We start from the raw sequence: 19,449 nt of genomic DNA, 5'->3' as shown, positions 1-19,449 counted from the left end.
TGCCTAAGCCAATCAGCACACAGCACTGTCCTGGTCTTATGACTGGGTGTCATGTGACCTCAGACTGGCTGGAAATGCAGGGACACAGACTCTCTTCCTCCAGGCTTGGTGCTGAGAGAATGAGGGTTGGAACCTCTAAAATCACAGGACAGCCAGGAGCTACTGGGCTCACTGCAAGGACCCTTGAGACACAAAAGATCCAAAGGAATCTGGATCCAGCTGTGCCTGAACTCCATCAGCTGGTTATGGAAGCTAATAAGCTTCCCTTTTGTCATGAGTTACTTTCGTGGGTGCTGGTGGAAGATGAAGAGTAACAGCTTGGAGAATCTAAAATCCAGAGCTGGAAATCTCAGTCTCCTTGTTATACTGGACCATGATCACCCCCCAACATAAAACTTTAAAAGGCTGTATATCCACCAGTCTTATATACGCACCATCTTCTATGTATCCATTCTCCAGTGGGTGGACATCTAGTGGCTTGCACTTTTCGTTAGTGGTGAGATTCTTATGCATAAAGCTTTGCTACCAACCCAAATCTGAACTATTTCGTTAGAACAAATGGGATTAATATATATGGGAGGAGATTTAAATCACCTGTGCACTAGTGGCTCCCTGGGAATCGTGCTTCTCTTTATATGCCCCCAAAGGCTCCTCTCCCACACTGATTCTGGGCTTGGCCACTAGGCTCACACTGATGCATATTTTTCCTTGACAACTGTCTGCAGGACGTATAAAAACAGGCCAGGGGCCAGTTTGGCCCATAGATCATAGTTTGCTGATTTCAGTTCTAAATCATCATCAAAGCTGGATATCTGGGCATCCAGAGATGTGGTCCCAGGAGGGATCAACAGATGGAGGTCCATTTGTCATCTCTAGCTTGGGGAAGCCGAGCTGTGCCCACCAACCTCTGTTGCATGTGTGCTAAGTCAGTAGTGTCTGACTCTGTCACCCCATGGGCTGTAGCCCACCAGGCTCCTTTATCCATGGGATTCTCCAGGCAAGAAATCTGGAGTGGGTTGCCATGCCCTCCTCCAGGGGATCTCCCTGACCCAGGGATCAAACCCACATCTCCTGCAGCTCCTACACTGCAGGCAGATTCTTTACCGCTGAGCCACCGGGGAAGCCAACAACCTCTGTTAGGGGTTGGCAAACTAGAGCCCACAGGCTGAATCCGGTCCACTGCTTGATTTTCTAAATAAAGTTTTATTGGCAAACGGCCATGCCCATTCATTTTCATTCTGTGTCTGCTTTGAAGTCTATTCGGCTCCCTAAATTTCCATTGTCTCAGCCACAAAGGGAGACACTCACCAGCAGATTCTACTTTGTAGGGTCACTGTGAGGTGTAAATGGATCACTGCAAAGGGCTCAATTGATGGCAGGGTACACCCTCTGGGTCAGCTCAAATGTCAGATGACCTGACATCTGTCTGAAGTCATCCAGTAAATGGGAGAAGTGGCCCCAGTCAGTCCAAGCCTCAGCAGTGCCTCTCTGGTGGGCATGCGTGCTCTGTCGCTCAGTCACATCTGGCTCTTTGCAACCCCTTGGACTGTACCCTGCCAGACTCCTCTGTCCATGGGATTCTCCAGGCAAGAATCCTGGAGTGGGTTACCATTTCCTCCTCCAGGGAAACCTTCCAGACCCAGGGATCAAGCCTGCATCTCCTGTGTCTTCTACATTGGCAGGATTCTTTACCACGGAGCCACAAGGTAGACAACAAGCCATATCTGAGGATAGAGACTTGCCCCACAGTGGTTACTAGTTAGAACGGGGGCCAGCAAATCCAGCCTGCTTGCTGCCTGTTTTTGCAAATAAAGTTTTAATGGCACACAACCATCCCTTTTCATTTACATATTATCTACACGTGGCTTTCACAACGCAAAGGCAGAATTGAGTAGCTGCAGACACCATCTGACCACAAAGCCAAACATGTTTTGGATCTGGACCTTCACAGAAAGAATTGCCAGCCCCTGGATTACAACATCAGATAGCCCTGGGTTCAAATCCTGATTCTATTCTTATAAACCTTGGATGCAATTTAAATTCTGGATGCCTCAGTCAGTACCAAGCTCACTGGGTTTTCTGAGGATTTATTGTACTTCATTGATCCCAAGAGACATATTATTTCTACATTTGACATTTCCGAAATCTGAATGCATCTTACAGTTAGAATGGGCAGCACCTTTTTCTTTCTGAGCAGTCTGTGAGAATAACAGGGCTTCTTATCACATGTTAGATGTGGTAAAATTGGATAAATGAGATACCATGTACAAAGCATGTAGCGTGCATGGGGCACACAGTCCTGGGGAGAGTTTAGTTACAATAAAATGTTGGACCTGACCCATCTCCCTGGAAAGTCATATATCAAGGCTTTGAGTCTTCATGACAAAGCATCTAATGAGAGAAGCATAGGAGCCAGAATTCACGAAAAGGAAGGAGGTACCAAGAACAGCCTTGAGGGCACATCCCCAGGCATCAAGGACCTTACCTCCTCGCCGTATCGTCGGTAACTCACTTCATACAGCACAATCAGACCGTTGGGTTCCTTGGGCTCCTGCCACATCAAGTGAACAACGTTGTTCTCGAAGATTTCATGGGTCACGGGGCCGACAATATCATCTGCCTTGGCTGTAAGGAGCAGTGATTAGTGCTGGGGACTCGATCCCTGGATCAAACCCCACCTCCACCACTGAGCAGCTGAGCAAACTTAAATTGGTTGTGTAACTGTGTTCCATTTCCCTTATTGGAGAATGGACATTCTCATGGAATTCTTTACATATTTATGTCTATCTATCCATCTATCTATTTATGTATCTATTGATCTAGGAGAACCCTAATATACTATATATATATATATACACACACATACACACACAAAAATGTATGTATTTCTTAATTTCACTTTATTTTTCTTATGACTCACATACAGAAAAAGAGTCAGACACAACTTAGCGACTAAACAACAACTAGAAAGATGATTATAGTTAACAATGTATGTGTGTGTTGCTCGGTTGTGTGTGACTCTTTGCGACCCCATGAACTGTAGCCCACCAGGCTCCTCTGTCCATGGAATTCTCCAGGCAAGAATACTGGAGTGGGTTGCCAGTCCCTTCTTCAGGGAATCTTCCCAACCCAGGGATCAAACCCAGGTCTCCTGAACTGCAGGCAGATTCTTTACTGTCTGAGCCACCAGGGAAGCACAAAGTTAATAATGCTGTGCTTTATACTTGAAAGCTGCTAAGAGTTGATCTGAAATGTTCTCACCACAAACAAGAAATGGTAATTTTGTGCCCTGATGGAGATGTTAGCTAATGCTATTGTGGTAAAGATTTTGCAATGTCTAATGGAACAAATCAACACATTGTACACCTGAAATTTACATAATGCTTTATGTCCACTGCATCTCAGGGGAAAATGAAAAATGATGAAGGCAAATAGAGTCTCATGTATGCTGCCTAGAGAGTGGAGAGCTTCCTTGGTTAGCCTGTGTCTCTTGGCTCTGCGATGAGTCGACCTACCTTCAGGCATGGTCCTGGCGCTGACATAGGCAGCCACGCTACACCTCTCCTCGGGGGAATCTTGGTTGCAAGCCTGAAGCTCGATGCGATAGCCAGTAAAGTGACGCAGGCCGGAGATGACCAGCGACTCCTTGTTCACCACTTTCTCGAAGGGTCTGTGCTCCTCCGAGCTCATGGGCGTGCTGGTGGAGGAGGTATTGGGGAGCCCCAGAGCGGTGGGCACGGCTGCTGTCACATTCCCCACGTCACCAAGGGCTCTGCGTTTCCTCGAAGGCCTGTCATGACAGGAGGACACACCTGGTCATACAATCACCATCTTTGAAAAAGTGCTGCTGGAGAATAAAAAGGCTTAAAACCAAAGACTGAGATGCAGTGAGATTCAAGGGGAGGAGTGTGTACATTACAATGTAAATTTCCAGGAATTATAACCCAGAGTCGCTTTTAAAGAAGATGCCCTCCTAGGCTCATGTCAGGCAAGCCTACCCCAAGAGAGGAGTGGGGAGGCTCTGGGACCACCCATAGTAGACACACCGATATTCCCCTCAACATGCTTAATTTCAGATTTTCATTTTGCAGATGAAGAGTCCAGCCAGGGTTAGTGTCAAAATTGAGATGCCAAAAGTGTGTCAGAGTCTAGCCCTGCCAAATGGTTCAAGCTACTTGACACCATCACCAGTTTAACCAGAAGAAATACATCTTCTTATTCTTAGGCCCCTTTAGGACAATGGCATAATCTAAGTGATTAAACTTCAATCCTTGGGAAAAAAAAATTTCAACACTCAGGTTACTAAGGGTAACTCCCAAAATTGCCTATGCGATCGGCACATTTTCTCCCCTTTAAAAGATACACGAAGAAAAATGTTAATAGCCTAAAAAATTATAAATCCAAAAAGAAAGGTATAAAGAAAATTTGAATTCCTTAGCATTCCACTGACTGCTATGTCCTTTGGGCAATTATTTTTTCTGTGAATGTTACATACGGTTATAATGGGGGGATCAAGCTAGTTCTATAATCCATTTGGCTCACTTGTATTAGAAGCAATCTCAAATATTTTCCTGAAAACATAATGTCTCAAGTAGGATGGAATTTACTTTTTTTTTCTTCAACGTGAAGATATTCCCTCCTTGTTATGAAAGTGCCACATGCTTATTGCAGAAAACTTGGAAACCTGTAGAATATTCCATTTAATGCAAGAACCATAATTTACTTAGTCATCCTCCAATTTTTAAAATATAAGCATATTCCCAATTTTTTTTGCTATTATAAATATTACTGTGATCATTGTCCAAGTGTCTCATTAGTTCCTAAAAGTAGACTCTAAGACATTATTAGATTATGCCTCTTCATGCCTATGGCTAAATTGCTACCCTCCAGACCCTTTAAACTGACTTGTGGTCACACCCATAAAGGGGGTTCCCAGGTGGCAATAGTGGTAAAAAACCTGCCTGCCAGGAGATGAGACTCGGGTTCGATCCCTGAGTCGGGAAGATCCCTCGGAGCGGGGCATGGCAACCGACCCCAGTATTCTTACCTGGAGAATCCCATGGACAGAGGGGATTGGCAGGCTACAGTCCATAGGGTCCCAAAGAGTTAGACACAACTGAAGCAGCTTAGCACACAGATATATCTGTTGCTTATTTGTTTATTTATATTGTACCTACTTTCTGAAACTCTCATTCTAAGAGTTTCAGGGTTGATTTTCTTAGGTTTTCAAGGAATACTCTTGGATAAAGGGTCAGTAAACTTGTCACATAAATGCTAGATAGTAAATATTTGGGGTTTTGCCAGACGTGTGTTTTTTGTCACAGCTGTTCAACTTGCAATGGCTTTCAAGCCACGGCAGCTTGAAAACAGCCAGAGACATGATGGACACAAGTGGGAGTGGCTACTTTCCAATAAAACTTGTTGACAAAAACAGGCAGTCTGTCTACTCTTGAATCAGAATACCTGAAAATATCAATGCTTTTGTTTCCCACAATCCATTCCTTACAATCTATTCCAATTCTCATTTCTGCCTTACTGCATTGGCTGCTGCTACTGCTGCTAAGTCTCTTTAGTCGTGTCTGACTCTGTGTGATCCTACAGACGGCAGCCCACCAGGCTCCTCCGTCACTGGGATTCTCCAGGCAAGAACACTAGAGTGGGTTGCCATTTCCTTCTCCAATGCAGGAAAGTGAAAAGTGAAAGTGAAGTCGCTCAGCTGTGTCCGACTCTTAGGGACCCCATGGACTGCAGCCCACCAGGCTCCTCCATCCATGGGATTTTCCAGGTAAGAGTACTGGAGTGGGTTGCCACTGCCTTTTAGATACCCAGAGAATTGTTAATTAGTTATGATGAGATTGGCTTCCTTCCAAAGTAAACAGGAATAGTTTTAAGAAAGATGTTACTTTGGATGTTGGTTTCATCTAAATAATATTTATCTTGTTGCAGAAGTTTTCTAGTCCTAGCTTTATAAAAGGCCTCTCCCCCAACTGCCTTTCTTTAAGTCCAGTTCAGTTCAGTCACTCAGTCATGTCTGGCTCTTTGAGACCCCACGGACTGCAGAACGCCAGGCTTTCCCGTCCATCACCAACGCCTGGAGCTTACTCAACTCAATGGTCGGTGATACCATCCAACCATCTCATCATCTGTAGTTCCCTTCTCCTCTTGCCCTCAATCTTTCCCAGCATCAGGGTCTTTTCCAATGAGTCAACTCTTTGCAACAGGTGGCCAAAGTACTGGAGCTTCAGCTTTAGCATCAGTCTTTCCAATGCATAGTCAGGGTTGACTTCCTTTAGGACAGACTGGTTGGATCTCCTTGCAGTCCAAGGGACTCTCAAGAGTCTTCCCCAACACCACAGTTCAAAGGCATGAATTCTTCGGTGCTAAGCTTTCTTTATAGTCCAACTCTCACATCCATGCATGACTACTGGAAAAACCATAGCTTTGACTAGACGGACCTTTGTGGGCAAAGTAATGTCTCTGCTTTTTAATATGCTGTCTAGGTTGGTCATAGCTTTTGTTCCAAGGAGCAAGCATCTTTTAAATTCATGACTGCAGTCACCATTGGCAGTGATTTTGGAGCCCCCAAAATAAAGTCTCTCACTGTTTCCATTGTTTCCCCATCTATTTGCCATGAAGTGATAGGACCAGAAGCCATGATCTTAGCTTTCTGAATGTTGAGTTTTAAGCCAACTTTTTCACTCTCCTCTTTCACTTTCATCAAGAGGCTCTTTAGTTCTTCTTCACTTTCTGCCATAAGGGTGGTGTCATCTGCATATCTGAGGTTATTGATATTTCTCCCAGCAATCTTGATTTCAGCTTCTTTAGGTTAGTAATTTAAAAAATCTTAGTTCCCCAGCCAGGGATTGAAGCCTCATCACCTGCAGTGGAAGCACAGGATCTTAACCACTGGACACCCAGGGAACCACCTCCCCCCATAATTTTTAATAAATGTTATTTAATGAGATTATTATGACTTTCCTTATTGAATCTCTTGATGAATTAGATTCTACTATCAGAACACCTGATCTTGAACCATCCTTGAACTCATGAGATTGATGGTATTGCCAGCACAGTGCTTTGTTTAGGACATTTGGATCTAAAATCCCATATTAGGTGGTCCTGGGGTTTTCTTTCAATGTAGCATCTTCATCAGGTTCTGCTACGGGATGTTGTTTTACAAAATGAATTGGGAAGATTTCCATATATTTCTATGCTCTGAAAGTTTCTGAAAATAGTTTCTCTTTGAGAGTGTGAAAGGATGCATCTATAAAACTCTCCAAACCTGGGGCCTTTTTGTGAAGAAATTCTTTGACACATTTTTTTTCCAGTCTTTTCCCAAGGTCGTTAGGATAGTTAATCTTTCTGCTGCTTCCTGAATTAGCTTAGACAAGTTAAAATTTTCACCTCTCTGAAAGTTTCAAATTGAACAGCTCATGGTTATCCAGAGAATTTACCACAAATTTAGCTATATTAATTTTCCCTCCCTCCCTAACACATTATATTTTACATTTTATAGTTTTTTCTTAATTTACAAAAAATCATTTAAGTCTACTAATTTACAACAAAGTCCAGGTTTGGCAATATTCTACAAGTGAAGGTATGTAATGGTCATGTCTCTGATATTTTCCAAATGGATCTTTTTTTTTTTTTGCTGCACTGTGCAGCGTGCATGGGATCCTAGCTCCGAGATCAGGGATCAAACCCCGGCCTCCCTGCACTGGAAGCATGGAATCTTAACCACTGGACCACCAAGGAAGTCCCTCCAAATGCATTTTAATGAACATTTCCATTTCAACTTCCACCCAATAGAAATCTAAGTGACCCACTTTTGATCACCAGGAAGTAGAGTTTTCTGTTCGAGCTTTTGAAATTTACCTTTAGTTTTTGTTGCGTTGTCATCAGCAAAAATAAACCTTACTTTGGGGGTACTCACTAAGATTTTCTTTGTGGTCCTTTTGTCTGAAAAGACCATTGACATTCCTGAATGGAAACCAAAGCTAGTAAGCCAAAGATACACCCATGCTAGCAAGATTCAAAACATTTCTATACAAGCACAGATGAGCCTTCCAGAAATGATGGAGACCCTGGGGTCTCATGAATAACTACTGAAAAATTGATTATCTAATAAAAAAGAATCATAAATGGCCTCTAACAGGCCAAATATGCATACACCAAAAGGATTATATCCAATAGGACAAGACCACCACGTGGTCACAGAAGACCCCCATGATTGGATCAAGGTCTCACATTTCTAGATCTTTGTGTGTGGGTGTGTGTGGGTGTGTGCCTTGAACCCTCAGGTGTGTCTGATTCTTCAGACCCGTTGGAATTTTAGCCCTCCAGGCTCCAGTCTGTGGGATTTTCCAGGCAAGAATACCAGAATGGGTTGCCATTTCCTCCTGCAGGGGATCTTCCCCTCCCAGGAATGGAACCCTCACCTCCTGTCTCCCGCATTGCGGGTGGATTCTTTAGCCGCTCAACCATTGTGCTACAGTCGTGTCTGACTATTTGCAACTCCATCAACTGTGGCCTGCTACGCTCCTCTGTCCACGGTATTTTCCAGGCAAGAATACTGGAGTGGGTTGCCATTTCTTGCTCCAAGGGATCTTCCCCACCCAGGGATTGAACCTGGGTCTCCTGCATCGCAGGCGGATTCTTTACCATTTGAGCCATCAGAGAAGCCCAGATCTTTCTTTACTACAGATTATATTCCAAATGGCCACTAGAGGGCAGACTGGGGCCGAACATTGCCTGAAAATAAACCCTTGGAAGAATAAAATCGTTCTCACAGCTCTCTTACCCTGCCTTTCCAGTCTCCCCTCCTGTTCTTCCCAAGAGTCCAGGATTCTTTCCACCGACTTCCCCTTCGCCACGTTCTCTCTGCCTGTCCTCTCCTCCAGGACACCCCCTCATCCTTCAATCCTCTCTCTCTCTTTTAAATTGAGGCGTGCTGTAATTAGTCACTCAGTCGGGTCTGACCCTTTGCAACTCCATGAACTGTGGCCCACCAGGCTCCTCTGTCCATGGGATTCTCCAGGCAAGAATACTGGAGTGGGTAGCCATTCTCTTTTTTCAGGCGATCTTCCCATCTCAGGGATCAAAACCAGGTCTCTCGCACTGTAGGCAGATTCTTTACCGTCTGAGCTACAGGGAAGCCCATAAATCCTGGAGTGGGTAGCCTATCCCTTCTCCAGCGGAATCTTCCCGACCCAGTAATCGAACCGGGATCTTCTGCATTGCAGGCGGATTCTTTACCATCTGAGCCACCAGGGTTTCCTCACATTGAGACATAGTTGACTGTCTAAGACACACGTCAAAGGGGAGCATCCCTGACTGTCCTCGGCGGATACAGGGACACAGCACACCTGTGCTCAGGCCTGCCGCCATCCCGCACTAGTCACCCCAGATAAAAAAACGTTCCACTCCCGGATAAGCTTTCCCCACTACCTGCTGCTAAGTGGTTTCGACTGGCTGAGTGTCCAGCACAGTTCTGCACAAACGGTGGGCTTGATAAATAAATGTGTCAGGGCATGGAGGAAAATTGGGCAGCATCTTAGAAGCGCCCTAGGAAGTACACCCTTGATCCTATGTTTTAGTAGGAGTGTGTTAGTTAGGATACCCCCCACCAATCATGCCCAGGTTCCATTTCAGGGTGAAGGAGTGAAACGTGTGAATTTGTGAAGCGCCCCCTCTCGGCAGAACAACACGATTCATGCATCAAACCACAGAAGGCCCCCGGGGATCTCAAAGGGGCTCAACATGCTTCCTGCCCCGCGGGCCCAGTGGCCCTGCACTGTGCAGCCACCAGGGGCCACGCGGACGTCCCACAGGTGAGTCATACCTAGCGTCCTCGGCAACAGGGCCTGAAGATGATTTTCTGTGAAAACAAAACCAGCCGCTTTGAGGACAGACAGAACTTCTTCAGACAGACCTCTTGCTTCTGACACCCTGTGCCAGCAGCCCAAGGGCGCTTGCCCCAGACCATGGGCCACTTGTTCCCATCACTTGAACCACATCTTCCCCAGCAGGTGTGTGGGACACAGCAAGCAGTTGGGAGGAGGGAGTCAAGAAAACACCCCTGAGACCTGGTCATCTGGGGTCACCATGAGATATCAAACGTAACACTACTTTTTTCTTTTGGGTCATGCCGTGGCTTCCCCTGTGGCTCAGTGCTAAAGAATCCATCTACAATGCAGGAGATGCAGGTTCGATCCCTGGGTGAGGAAGATCCCCTGGAGGAGGGCAAGGCAACCCACTCCAGTATTCTAGCCTGGAGAATCCCCTGGACAGAAGAGCCTGGTGGGCTACAGTCCATGGGGTCGCAAAGAGTCGGACACGACTGAAGCACACAAGCACGCAGCATGTGGGATCTTCCCTGACCAGGGATTGAACTCGTGTCCTCTGTATTGGAAGCGAAGAGTCTTAATCACTGGGCCACCAGGGAAGTCCAAACTAGTTTTAAACCTTATGACTGACTCGGCCACTATCCTTAAGTCTGGTGGAGTTTTAATGGGTGAAACAATAACTGTCTCCACACCTGGGCTGTGCCATTTAGTGCTTTTTTGGACTCAGGGTCAGATAAGAATACATGAAAGAGAAAAGAAACGTTATATATGGACAGTTCTAATGGAGCCTCTAGCAGGAGCAATGCTAAGCCTCTGAAGAGACCCACTTTCGAATCTTGTTTTATCTCAGTGCAACCTCTGGGGGCGGGAGGTTGATCCACTTTGGAAATAACCAATTGTATTGGACACTTCTGGGTAGCTCTGGTGAAGTCTGTTAGCGGGAAGGGTCAAGAGTGGAGAGGGTGGCGGCAACTGAAAGCTCCCAGCACATTTGCTTTGTCAACCTGGGCAGAGTTGGGGGTGGGGGGTGGTGGGGAAGGCTTTGGACCCGTAAAACTGAGTAGGCAAGTGCTTCAGTGGGTTACCAGAAAGACTCGTGAACTTATTAAGATGCAGACAGTGCTACTGCCATCTAGTGGGTGGAGGCCCGGGGTGCAGCTCAACATCCTACCCTGGACAGGATGGTCCTACCCCAGAGAATGAGCTGGCTCCAAATGTCAACAGTACCAAGGCTGAGAATCCCTGTGAGACTCGTGTAATCTCACAACCATAAAATACAGGAACCATTTTTCTCTCCATTCTTCAGATGAATAAACTGAGGCACCGAGAGAGGTAGAACAACCTGTGACCCACAGAAACTTGCCTTCTACCTGTGTCTCAGCTTTCAGGAAGGATAAAGAGATATGAAAAAACCAAGAGTCATTTTTACTGCAGACCCTCTGTTTACTTCCCCTTCACTCACTAAAGGAAACATATTTAAATAGTGAAGTCTCTGGGGTTTTGACGAGGCCATGGAAAGTTCTGGAAGGATGAGAAGTTTCTTTAGATTAAAAAAAGGGAATGCACTGAGCTTGAGACTCAGCCATAAATCAAGCATTGGGCTGGGCATGCAGCTCTCTGTCATCTAATAATTGAATTTATTATCTATAATCAATCGATTAGGTAATGATCAATCATAGATAATCATCAGAACTCAGACTGAGACCAGAGGTTGGGTTCATGAGACATCAGAGAGCAAAGGCTGAATTTTTTTTTTTTTTTTTTGCTAGATCATATAATAGTTTGATTTTTTATGCTTTAAGGAATTTTCATACCTCCTTCCATAGTGCTATATCAATTTATAATCCCACCAACAGTGCACAGAGTTTCATCAGAGAGCAAAGGCTGAATTTTTTAAACACTCCTCCTTTTGAGTGGAGATGGGGGGCAGTTCCTCTTCCTGGTAAGGCACTTGTTATAATCTCAAAATCTCTTCCTGCATCCAGGGAAGTGGCTCAGCGTGGACTCAGCCTATCCTCTGCGTCTGCCCCCATTTGTCTTGTTCCCTAAAGACCTGAGACCCCAAGCCAATAACAAATCCTGACCTGGGGATGAAAACCACGTTGTGCAGGTAATCTTCAAACGTTTTCCTGAACGAGGACTCCTCCAGCTCCTTGAGGATCTGCGAGTCGGTCTTTGGGCAGGAGCAGCATTCGCCAGCAGACTCCTCATACTCACTCTGGTTGTGCTTCTGGGAGCCCTCCGACTCGAATGGTGGAGACCAGGTCCGGGAGGGCAGCTTCAACCCTAGGGAAAGGCAGAGCAGGGCTCAAGTCCCCATTCCATTCCCGCCCCCCACCACCTACACACACATGCAGAGCAAGGGGGACCTTCTCAAAGTGGCTGGGCACATGGACAGAGCTCAGTGCAGAGATCTGGGTTCAAGTTCTTCTGGGAAGAATAAGATCCTTCACTGGAGGGTCCTGACAACAGAGAAGGTGCCTGTCAGCATGCAGCAGGACACTGTCGGACACCACAGCCCCACAAGGCTGGAGGCCAAAGGTAACTGTGCCTGTCCCTGCCCTTGGGGAACTTAACATTCCAGTGGATGAAGTGCACGGGAGTGGGAGGAATATACAGTAAACTAAGAAATGCATACGCTGTGTGTCAGATGGCAGGGGAAAAGGACAGAGGGTCTCTGGGGCGAATGTCTCAGAGAAAGTGATGCTAAGCAGTCCCCAAGTAAAAGAACGATCCATGCGCATGTCCTGTGTGTGTGCTCAGTCACTCAGTCTTGCCCGACTCTGTGATGCCATGGACTGTAGCCCGACTGGCTCCTCTACCCACAGGATTTCCCAGGCAAGAGTACTGAAGTGGGTCGCCATTGCCTCCTTCAGGGGATCTTCCATCTCCAGCATTGGCAGGTGGGTTCTTTACTGCGGAGCCAGCTGGGAGGCCCATAGAAGATGCAGGCTACTCTTTAAAGGCTTAAAACAATGCCCTTGAGGCCGGGTGCCTACTTGTGTCTATTGAGCAAGGGAAATTCCATCTCTTCCTCTCCCTTTTAATGGCTCTGGGAGACAATGAGCTCTAAGTATCTTCCTGTGAATGCTGAGTACCCACTCGGAAGCTTTGCAAATCCTTAAACATACTTCTTAATGTTTATTAATAGACACAGAATAGCCTGTGTAGGTTTTAGCTGTTAGAGGGGTTATTGATGGCATTATAGATGGAAAATAAACTTAGGATTTCCTTAGTAAAGGGTGGTGGGGCGGGCTCCTGATTTTTTTCTGGGGAGGAAGGGACCTTTGATCAGACACAGACACCTGTCACCCTTTCCACATGCCACTTGGTGCCCCATGGGTCTCTGTGACACATCTAGTCAAATCTCAGGGACAAAGTGGAAAGGTGGGGAGTGGGGGAGTCAGTGTTTCACAGGGACAGAGTTTCCGTTTGGGGAGATGAGAAAGTTCTGGAGATGATGGTGGCGATGGCTGCACAACAATGCGAATGTGCTTAATGCCGCTGAGCTTTGCACTTCAAAGTGGTTCAAATGGCCAATTTTATGTTATGCAAGTTTTACAGTTAAAAACCATATAGCTGACAAGACTGTACTGTATAATTGAAATATACAATTCAATATCAGAGAAGAAGCTAGAAGTTCTCATTTGAAAAAGGAGGGGACTTCTCCGGTGGCTCAGTGGTAAAGAATCTGCCTGCCAATGCAGTACCCGCAGGTTTGACCTCCGATCTAGGAAGATTCCACAGGCCACGGGGCAACTAAGCCCGTGCACCGCAACTGCTGCGCCTACACTCTGGAGCCGGTGCTTGGCAACAGGGGAAACCACCGCAACGAGAAGCCCGCGCACAGCAAAGGAGAGTAGCCTCCATTTGCCGCAACTAGAAGCCTGTGAGTAGCAGTGAAGACCCAGCACAGCCAAAACTAAGTAAACAGAGATTTCCTTAAACAAAAAAATAAATATGTGAAGTGATAGCTGTATTAACTAGGTGGGAGGAATTCTTTTCCAACGTGTATGCACAAAAAGTCTTCACAATTTACACTTTAAATATCTTACAGTTTTCCTTGTCAATTATATCTCAATAAAACTGAAAAAAAAAAAAAAAAAAACCACTTCTGATTCTAAAGGAAACTACTACGGATCACAGTTAGTAAATTATTTATCTTGTGTGTGTTATCAAGTTTATTTATTTGTGTGTGTACTGGGGTTTTTTCTTTGTGGCAAAATACACATAACACAAAATTTACCGTCTTACTCATTTTTAAGCATCGTGATCCAGTGTCATTAAGTATATTTACACTATTGTGCAACCATCCCCACCATCCATCTCGAGAACTTTCTCACCTTCCCAAACTGAAACTCTGTGCCTGTGAAACTCTGAGTCTCCATCCCCTCCCCCACCCCTGGCCCCCACCATCTGCTTCCTGTCTCTATAGATCTGACTCCTCCAGGGAACTCCTGTAAGTGGAATCAGACAATATCTATCCTTTAGTAAGTTTATTTTTTTTAATTCCATAAACTTTGGGCAAAATGACAAATAAAATCATGTCAAATCATCACCTTCTAATGACAGACTGACTTCCAGAATAAAAGTTGTTGCTCTTAAAAAAAAGAAAGAAAGAAAGAAAGAAAACACGGCCTGCCCCGATGGTGGTGGCAGTTCTGGTTGGTGGTTTCGGTTGCTCGAATGCAGGGCCAAGAGTGCACAGCTGAGCCCATGACTTTGCTTGCTCTCGAGTTATATAAAGCATCCGAGGAGATAAATCACGTTTGCAACCCTCTGCTCAGGCGGGGGATGAGGTCACAGGCATACATATAGCACATGATCTTAGAGCTGGGACAGCTCCCGGAGATCATCTGGCCTCCTGCCCCTTTTCCCCAAAAGGAGGCAGCTGGTGACAAGCTGGGTGACTTGCCCAAAGCCCTACATCAGGGCACAGAAAACCTTAGGCTCCTGACCTCAGTCACATGTCATCAGCTGCCCCAAGGTAGGAGGTTACTCACAACATCTAAAGGAAAATAAACTCAGACCAGAAAGCAGAGACATCACTTTGACGACAAAGGTCCATCTAGTCAAAGCTATGGTTTTTCCGGTAGTCATGTATGGATGTGAGAGTTGGACTACAAAGAAGGCTGAGCACCGAAGAATTGATGCTTTCGAATTGTGGTGCTGGAGAAAACTCTCGAGAGTGCCTTGGACAGCAAGGAGCTCAAACCAGTTAATTCTTAAGGAAATCAACCCTGAAGGACTGATGCTGAAGCTGAAGCTCCAATACTTTCACCACCTGATGTGAAGAGACAACTCATTGGAAAAGACCCTGATGCTGGAAAAGATTGAGGGCAGGAGAAGAGGGTGACAGAGGATGAGATGGCTGGATGGCACCACCGACTCAATGGACATGAATTTGAGCAAACTCGGGGAGAGAGTGAAGGACAGGGAGACCTGGCGTGCTGCAGTCCGTGGGGTTGCAAAGAGTCAGACGTGACTGAGCGACTGAACAAAAACAACACAACAACACAGCAACAAACAACAACAAAACAACTAAAGGATAAATCAGAAGCTTGGGATGAACATACACACATGATTATATGTAAGACAGATAACCAACCAGGACTTACTGCCTAGCACAGGAAACTCTACTCAATATTCTGTAGTAACCTATATGAGAAATTAATCTGAAAAAGAAGGAATCTAGGGACTTCCCTGGTGGTCCAGTGGGTAAGACTCTGAGCTCACAGTGCAGGAGGCCTGGGGTTGAGTACTGGTCAGGGAACTAGATCCCACACGCTGCAACAAAGACCCAGTGCAGCCAAATAAATAAATATTTTTTGAAACGAATGAATCTATGCATGTGTATAATTGAGCCACTTTGCTGTACACCCAAAACTAATACTAAATAAATTGTAAGTCAACTATTTTTTTAATATTCAGTCGTGTCTGACTCTTTGCGACTCCATGGACTGAAGCCTGCCAGTTTCCTCTGTCCATGGGATCTTTCCAGGCAAGAACACTGAAGTGGGTTGCCATTTCTTACTCCAGAGGATCTTCCCAACCCAGGGATCAAGTCCCCATCTCTTGTGTCTTCTGCATTGGCAGGTGGATTCTTTAGCACCAGCGCCACCATACTCCAATAATTTTTTTAAAATAAATAATAAACAAAAGAGTCTGGGGATTGGGGGGAAAACCTTTTATATAGACTCAAACAAAACAACTAAAGTGGGGGAAAAGACTTCTGTTTCTTCAGTTTGATGGACTTTTTTACAACCCAGTTTTAAAATAATGTAAGACTAATTTATACACACCAGTTTGAGGCTTCAAATATTTTTTTCATTTTTCTGTAGATGGATGCAAGCCCATTAAGTAAGCGAGATTGAAGACTGGAAAATATGTGTCATTCATATACATTTTTAATGGAAAGCCTAGGGAGGAAGAGATTGGAGACTCTTTGCTGTCTCCAATCCTTAAAACTTAAGGGTCTAAAATTAGGGGCCAGGTCTTCCCTGGAGGTCCAGAGGTTAGGACCTTTCCATTGCAGAGTGGGGTGGATTTGATCCCTGGTCGGGGAGTTAAGACCCCAAATGCCAAGGGGCCAAAAAAATTAAAAGTAAAAAATAAAAATAAAATTAGAGACCAAAAAAGTCGATATATGTATAACTGATTCACTTTGCTGTATGCCTGAAACTAACAAAACATTGTAAATAAACTACTCCAATAAAAATTCTTAAAACAAGGGACCAAAATTCTTCCCTGACTTTGTCAGTCACCACTGCACACATTGTTGTGTTTCTAGCTTAGCAGGGAAGTCTTGCACGGGTTAACACAGCTACATCCCCACCAGGGGGAGGTGGACGAGGAAGGGGAAGAGGAGAACATTCCAGAACGCATCGATGCCAAGACACGGGGAGTGTCTGGTTTCAACATGAGTCTTCAGAGCTTGTCCGCACCCTGTGATGTTTAGAAATGTGAACGGGCAGACAGACGTCCCCTTACTGTGTTTTTTTTTTTTTACAAAACAAAGGTTTGTGGGAACCCCGCGTCCAACAAAACTATTACCACCGTTTCCCCAGCAGTATTTGATCACTTTGTGTCTCTATGTCATGCTTCAGTAATTTTCACGATATATCAAACTTCTTTCTTTGTATTCTACTTGTTATGATGATCTCTGATCAGTGATCTTTGATGTTACTAATGTAATTGTTTGGGCATTTTTTTAAAGCAATAAAGTATTCTTTAATTAAGGTATGTGCATGGTTTTCTTTTTGGTCTCGATTTCTTCTTTTTAAAATTTTTATTGAAATAAAATTGATTTATAATGTTGTATTAGTTTCAGGTGTACAGCAAAGTAACTGTCATATATACATATATCCTTTTTCAGATTATTTTCCATTATAGATTATTATGAGATATTGAGTAGAGTTCCCTGTGCTATGCAGTAGGTCCTTGTTGATTATCTATTTGGGGTAGCAAACAGTCAGACACGGCTGAAATGACTTAGCACACATGCACATGTATATTTTAAGCATATTTTTTCTTAAACATAATGCTATTGCACACTGCATAGACTATAGTATAATGTGAATATAACTTTTATAGGCACTGGAAACCAAAAACTTCATGTGACTTGATTTATTGCAATATTTGCTTCATTTCGGAAGTCGGGAACTGAACCCACGGTATCTCTGAAGAATGTCCGTGTGTGTGTTTTCGTCTGAGATAAAATGGAGTGTGTGTTCCCACAAGCACATGCTGGAAATGGGAGGGGAGAGACGTGTCCCAGAAAACAAGAACACAGAAGATCCGGTGTGTAAAACCAGCCCCTCCCTGACCCCTGTCTGCACTCACCTTTGAGGCAATAATCCAGTTCATACAGCTCACTGTCTTCCGCCTGTCTCTCCCAGAACACCAAGTAGTGTGTGATATTGCCATTGGGGTCGGAGGGAGGCTTCCACTTCAGAATAATCTGGGACGAGGAATTAGAAACTGAGATGGGATCCAGGGGCACGGAAGGATCTGCCAAGGAGAAAGGAGACAGACAGATCCACTGTGAGGGGGGAGTACAGGCAGTCAGGTGGGCATGAGAGGGAACAGCCAAGTTAAAGAGATCCTGAGGATGTTCTCTGCAGTGTTATTTAACATCAGAGAAAACTGGAGACACCTGGACATATGGAACACTTGCCTAAGAAGAGCATGGGTTAGAAAATTACAATCCATGCAGTACCACAGACTGTATAGATTCCCATGTTCCACCATTTTTGCAACAAGCATTTACAGAGCTCTAAGGAAAGGCAAGCTGTCTTTGTTCCAGGCACTGGAAATGTGGTGGGGAAAAGGAGGGTGATGGGAATAGATAAAGTCACATTTTCCAGTTAATTAGCCCCAAACTGAACCCAGTTGTGGGGCAAATTTCGGCAGTGCAAAGCTGTTCAAACCTATCCCTGAGCTGGCAGTCCATTTCACATCCCCCCATAGGCATCAACTTTGGGCTCCACAAAAGCTTCCCCTGGAGAACGGAGGTGGCAGTCAGCAAGGGGTAGGGGTAGGAGTCTCCAGACAGAAGACACAGTGGGTACAAAAGCCTGGAAGCTGCAAGTTTCCGGAACTCTAAGTCCTTTGGTTTTGCTGGAGGATACAGGGCAAGAGGGCAGTAGTCACAAGAGCTGGTTCATACGCTTGGCCTCTATCCTATAGGATGGGATTTCTCTCTACTGATTTTGTGAGGCTGGATAATTCTTTGCTGTGGGTGCTGTACTGTGCATTGTTGTATACTAAGCAGCATCTCTGGTCCCACACTCTAGAAAATTCTCCAGTGGCCCATTCCTCCCCAAAAAGTGGAGATGTGGGAGAGATTTCCCTGGTGGTCCAATGGTTAGAACTTTGTCTTGCAATGCAGGAGGTGTAGTTCGATCCCTGGTCAGGGAGCTTAGATGCCACATGCCTTGTGGCCAAAAAACCAAAACATAAAGCCAAAGCAATATTCTAACAAATTCAATAAAGACTTTAAAAATGGTCCACATCAAAAACAACAACAACAACAACAAACCTAGAGCCTATTATAGTGAAGTAAGTCAGAAAGAGAAAACAAATATCATAATTAATGCATATATATGGAATCTAGAAAGATGGAAAGATGGTACTGATGAAGTATTTGCAGGGCAGCAATGGAGATGCAGACATAGGGAACAGACTTGTGGACCCAGGGAGAGAAGGGGAGGGTAGGATGATTCGTGAGAGTAGCATGGAAATATATACGTTACCATATGTAAAACAGATAGCCAGTAGGGATTTGCTGTAAGATTCCGGGAGCTCAAACTGGTGCTCTGTGACAACCTAGGGGATGGGATGGGAGGGAAGGGAGGTGGGAGGGAAGACCAAGAGGGAGGGCACATAGGTATACCTATGGCTGATTCATTTGATGTATGGCAGAAACCAACGGTGTAAAACAATTATCCTTCAATTAAAAATAAATCAATTAAAAATTTTAATTTCAAAAAAATGGAGGAGAGAAGCAGAGATGAAACAAAAAATGGCAAAATCTTGATAATTATTGAAGCTAAGAGATGAGTACATAGGGAGAGGAGCTATTTTCTCCTACTTTTGTAAATAT

The 19,449-nt window shown here is 44.8% G+C and overlaps 1 protein-coding gene across 4 annotated transcripts in view; it reads right to left on the bottom strand.

Annotated features, from left to right (window-relative positions):
* The window catches only part of INSR (insulin receptor), a 146,125-nt gene that overhangs the window by 26,560 nt on the left and 100,116 nt on the right, over positions 1-19,449 (bottom strand). For 2 of the 4 annotated variants that reach the window (XM_027547623.1, XM_027547622.1), the window contains exons 9-13: positions 17,688-17,855; positions 11,930-12,131; positions 9,842-9,877; positions 3,516-3,790; positions 2,486-2,625 (exon numbers count right to left, since the gene is read on the bottom strand). In XM_027547623.1, coding sequence (XP_027403424.1) covers positions 2,486-2,625; positions 3,516-3,790; positions 9,842-9,877; positions 11,930-12,131; positions 17,688-17,855 — 821 coding nt within the window. The remainder of the gene's footprint in view (positions 1-2,485; positions 2,626-3,515; positions 3,791-9,841; positions 9,878-11,929; positions 12,132-17,687; positions 17,856-19,449) is intronic. The other 2 variants (XM_027547625.1, XM_027547624.1) reach the window with 1 other exon arrangement.

This window comes from Bos indicus x Bos taurus, chromosome 7 (genome assembly GCF_003369695.1).
Source record: "Bos indicus x Bos taurus breed Angus x Brahman F1 hybrid chromosome 7, Bos_hybrid_MaternalHap_v2.0, whole genome shotgun sequence".
Classification (NCBI taxonomy): Eukaryota; Metazoa; Chordata; class Mammalia; order Artiodactyla; family Bovidae; genus Bos; species Bos indicus x Bos taurus.
This window is presented reverse-complemented; position numbering and strand designations above follow the sequence as displayed.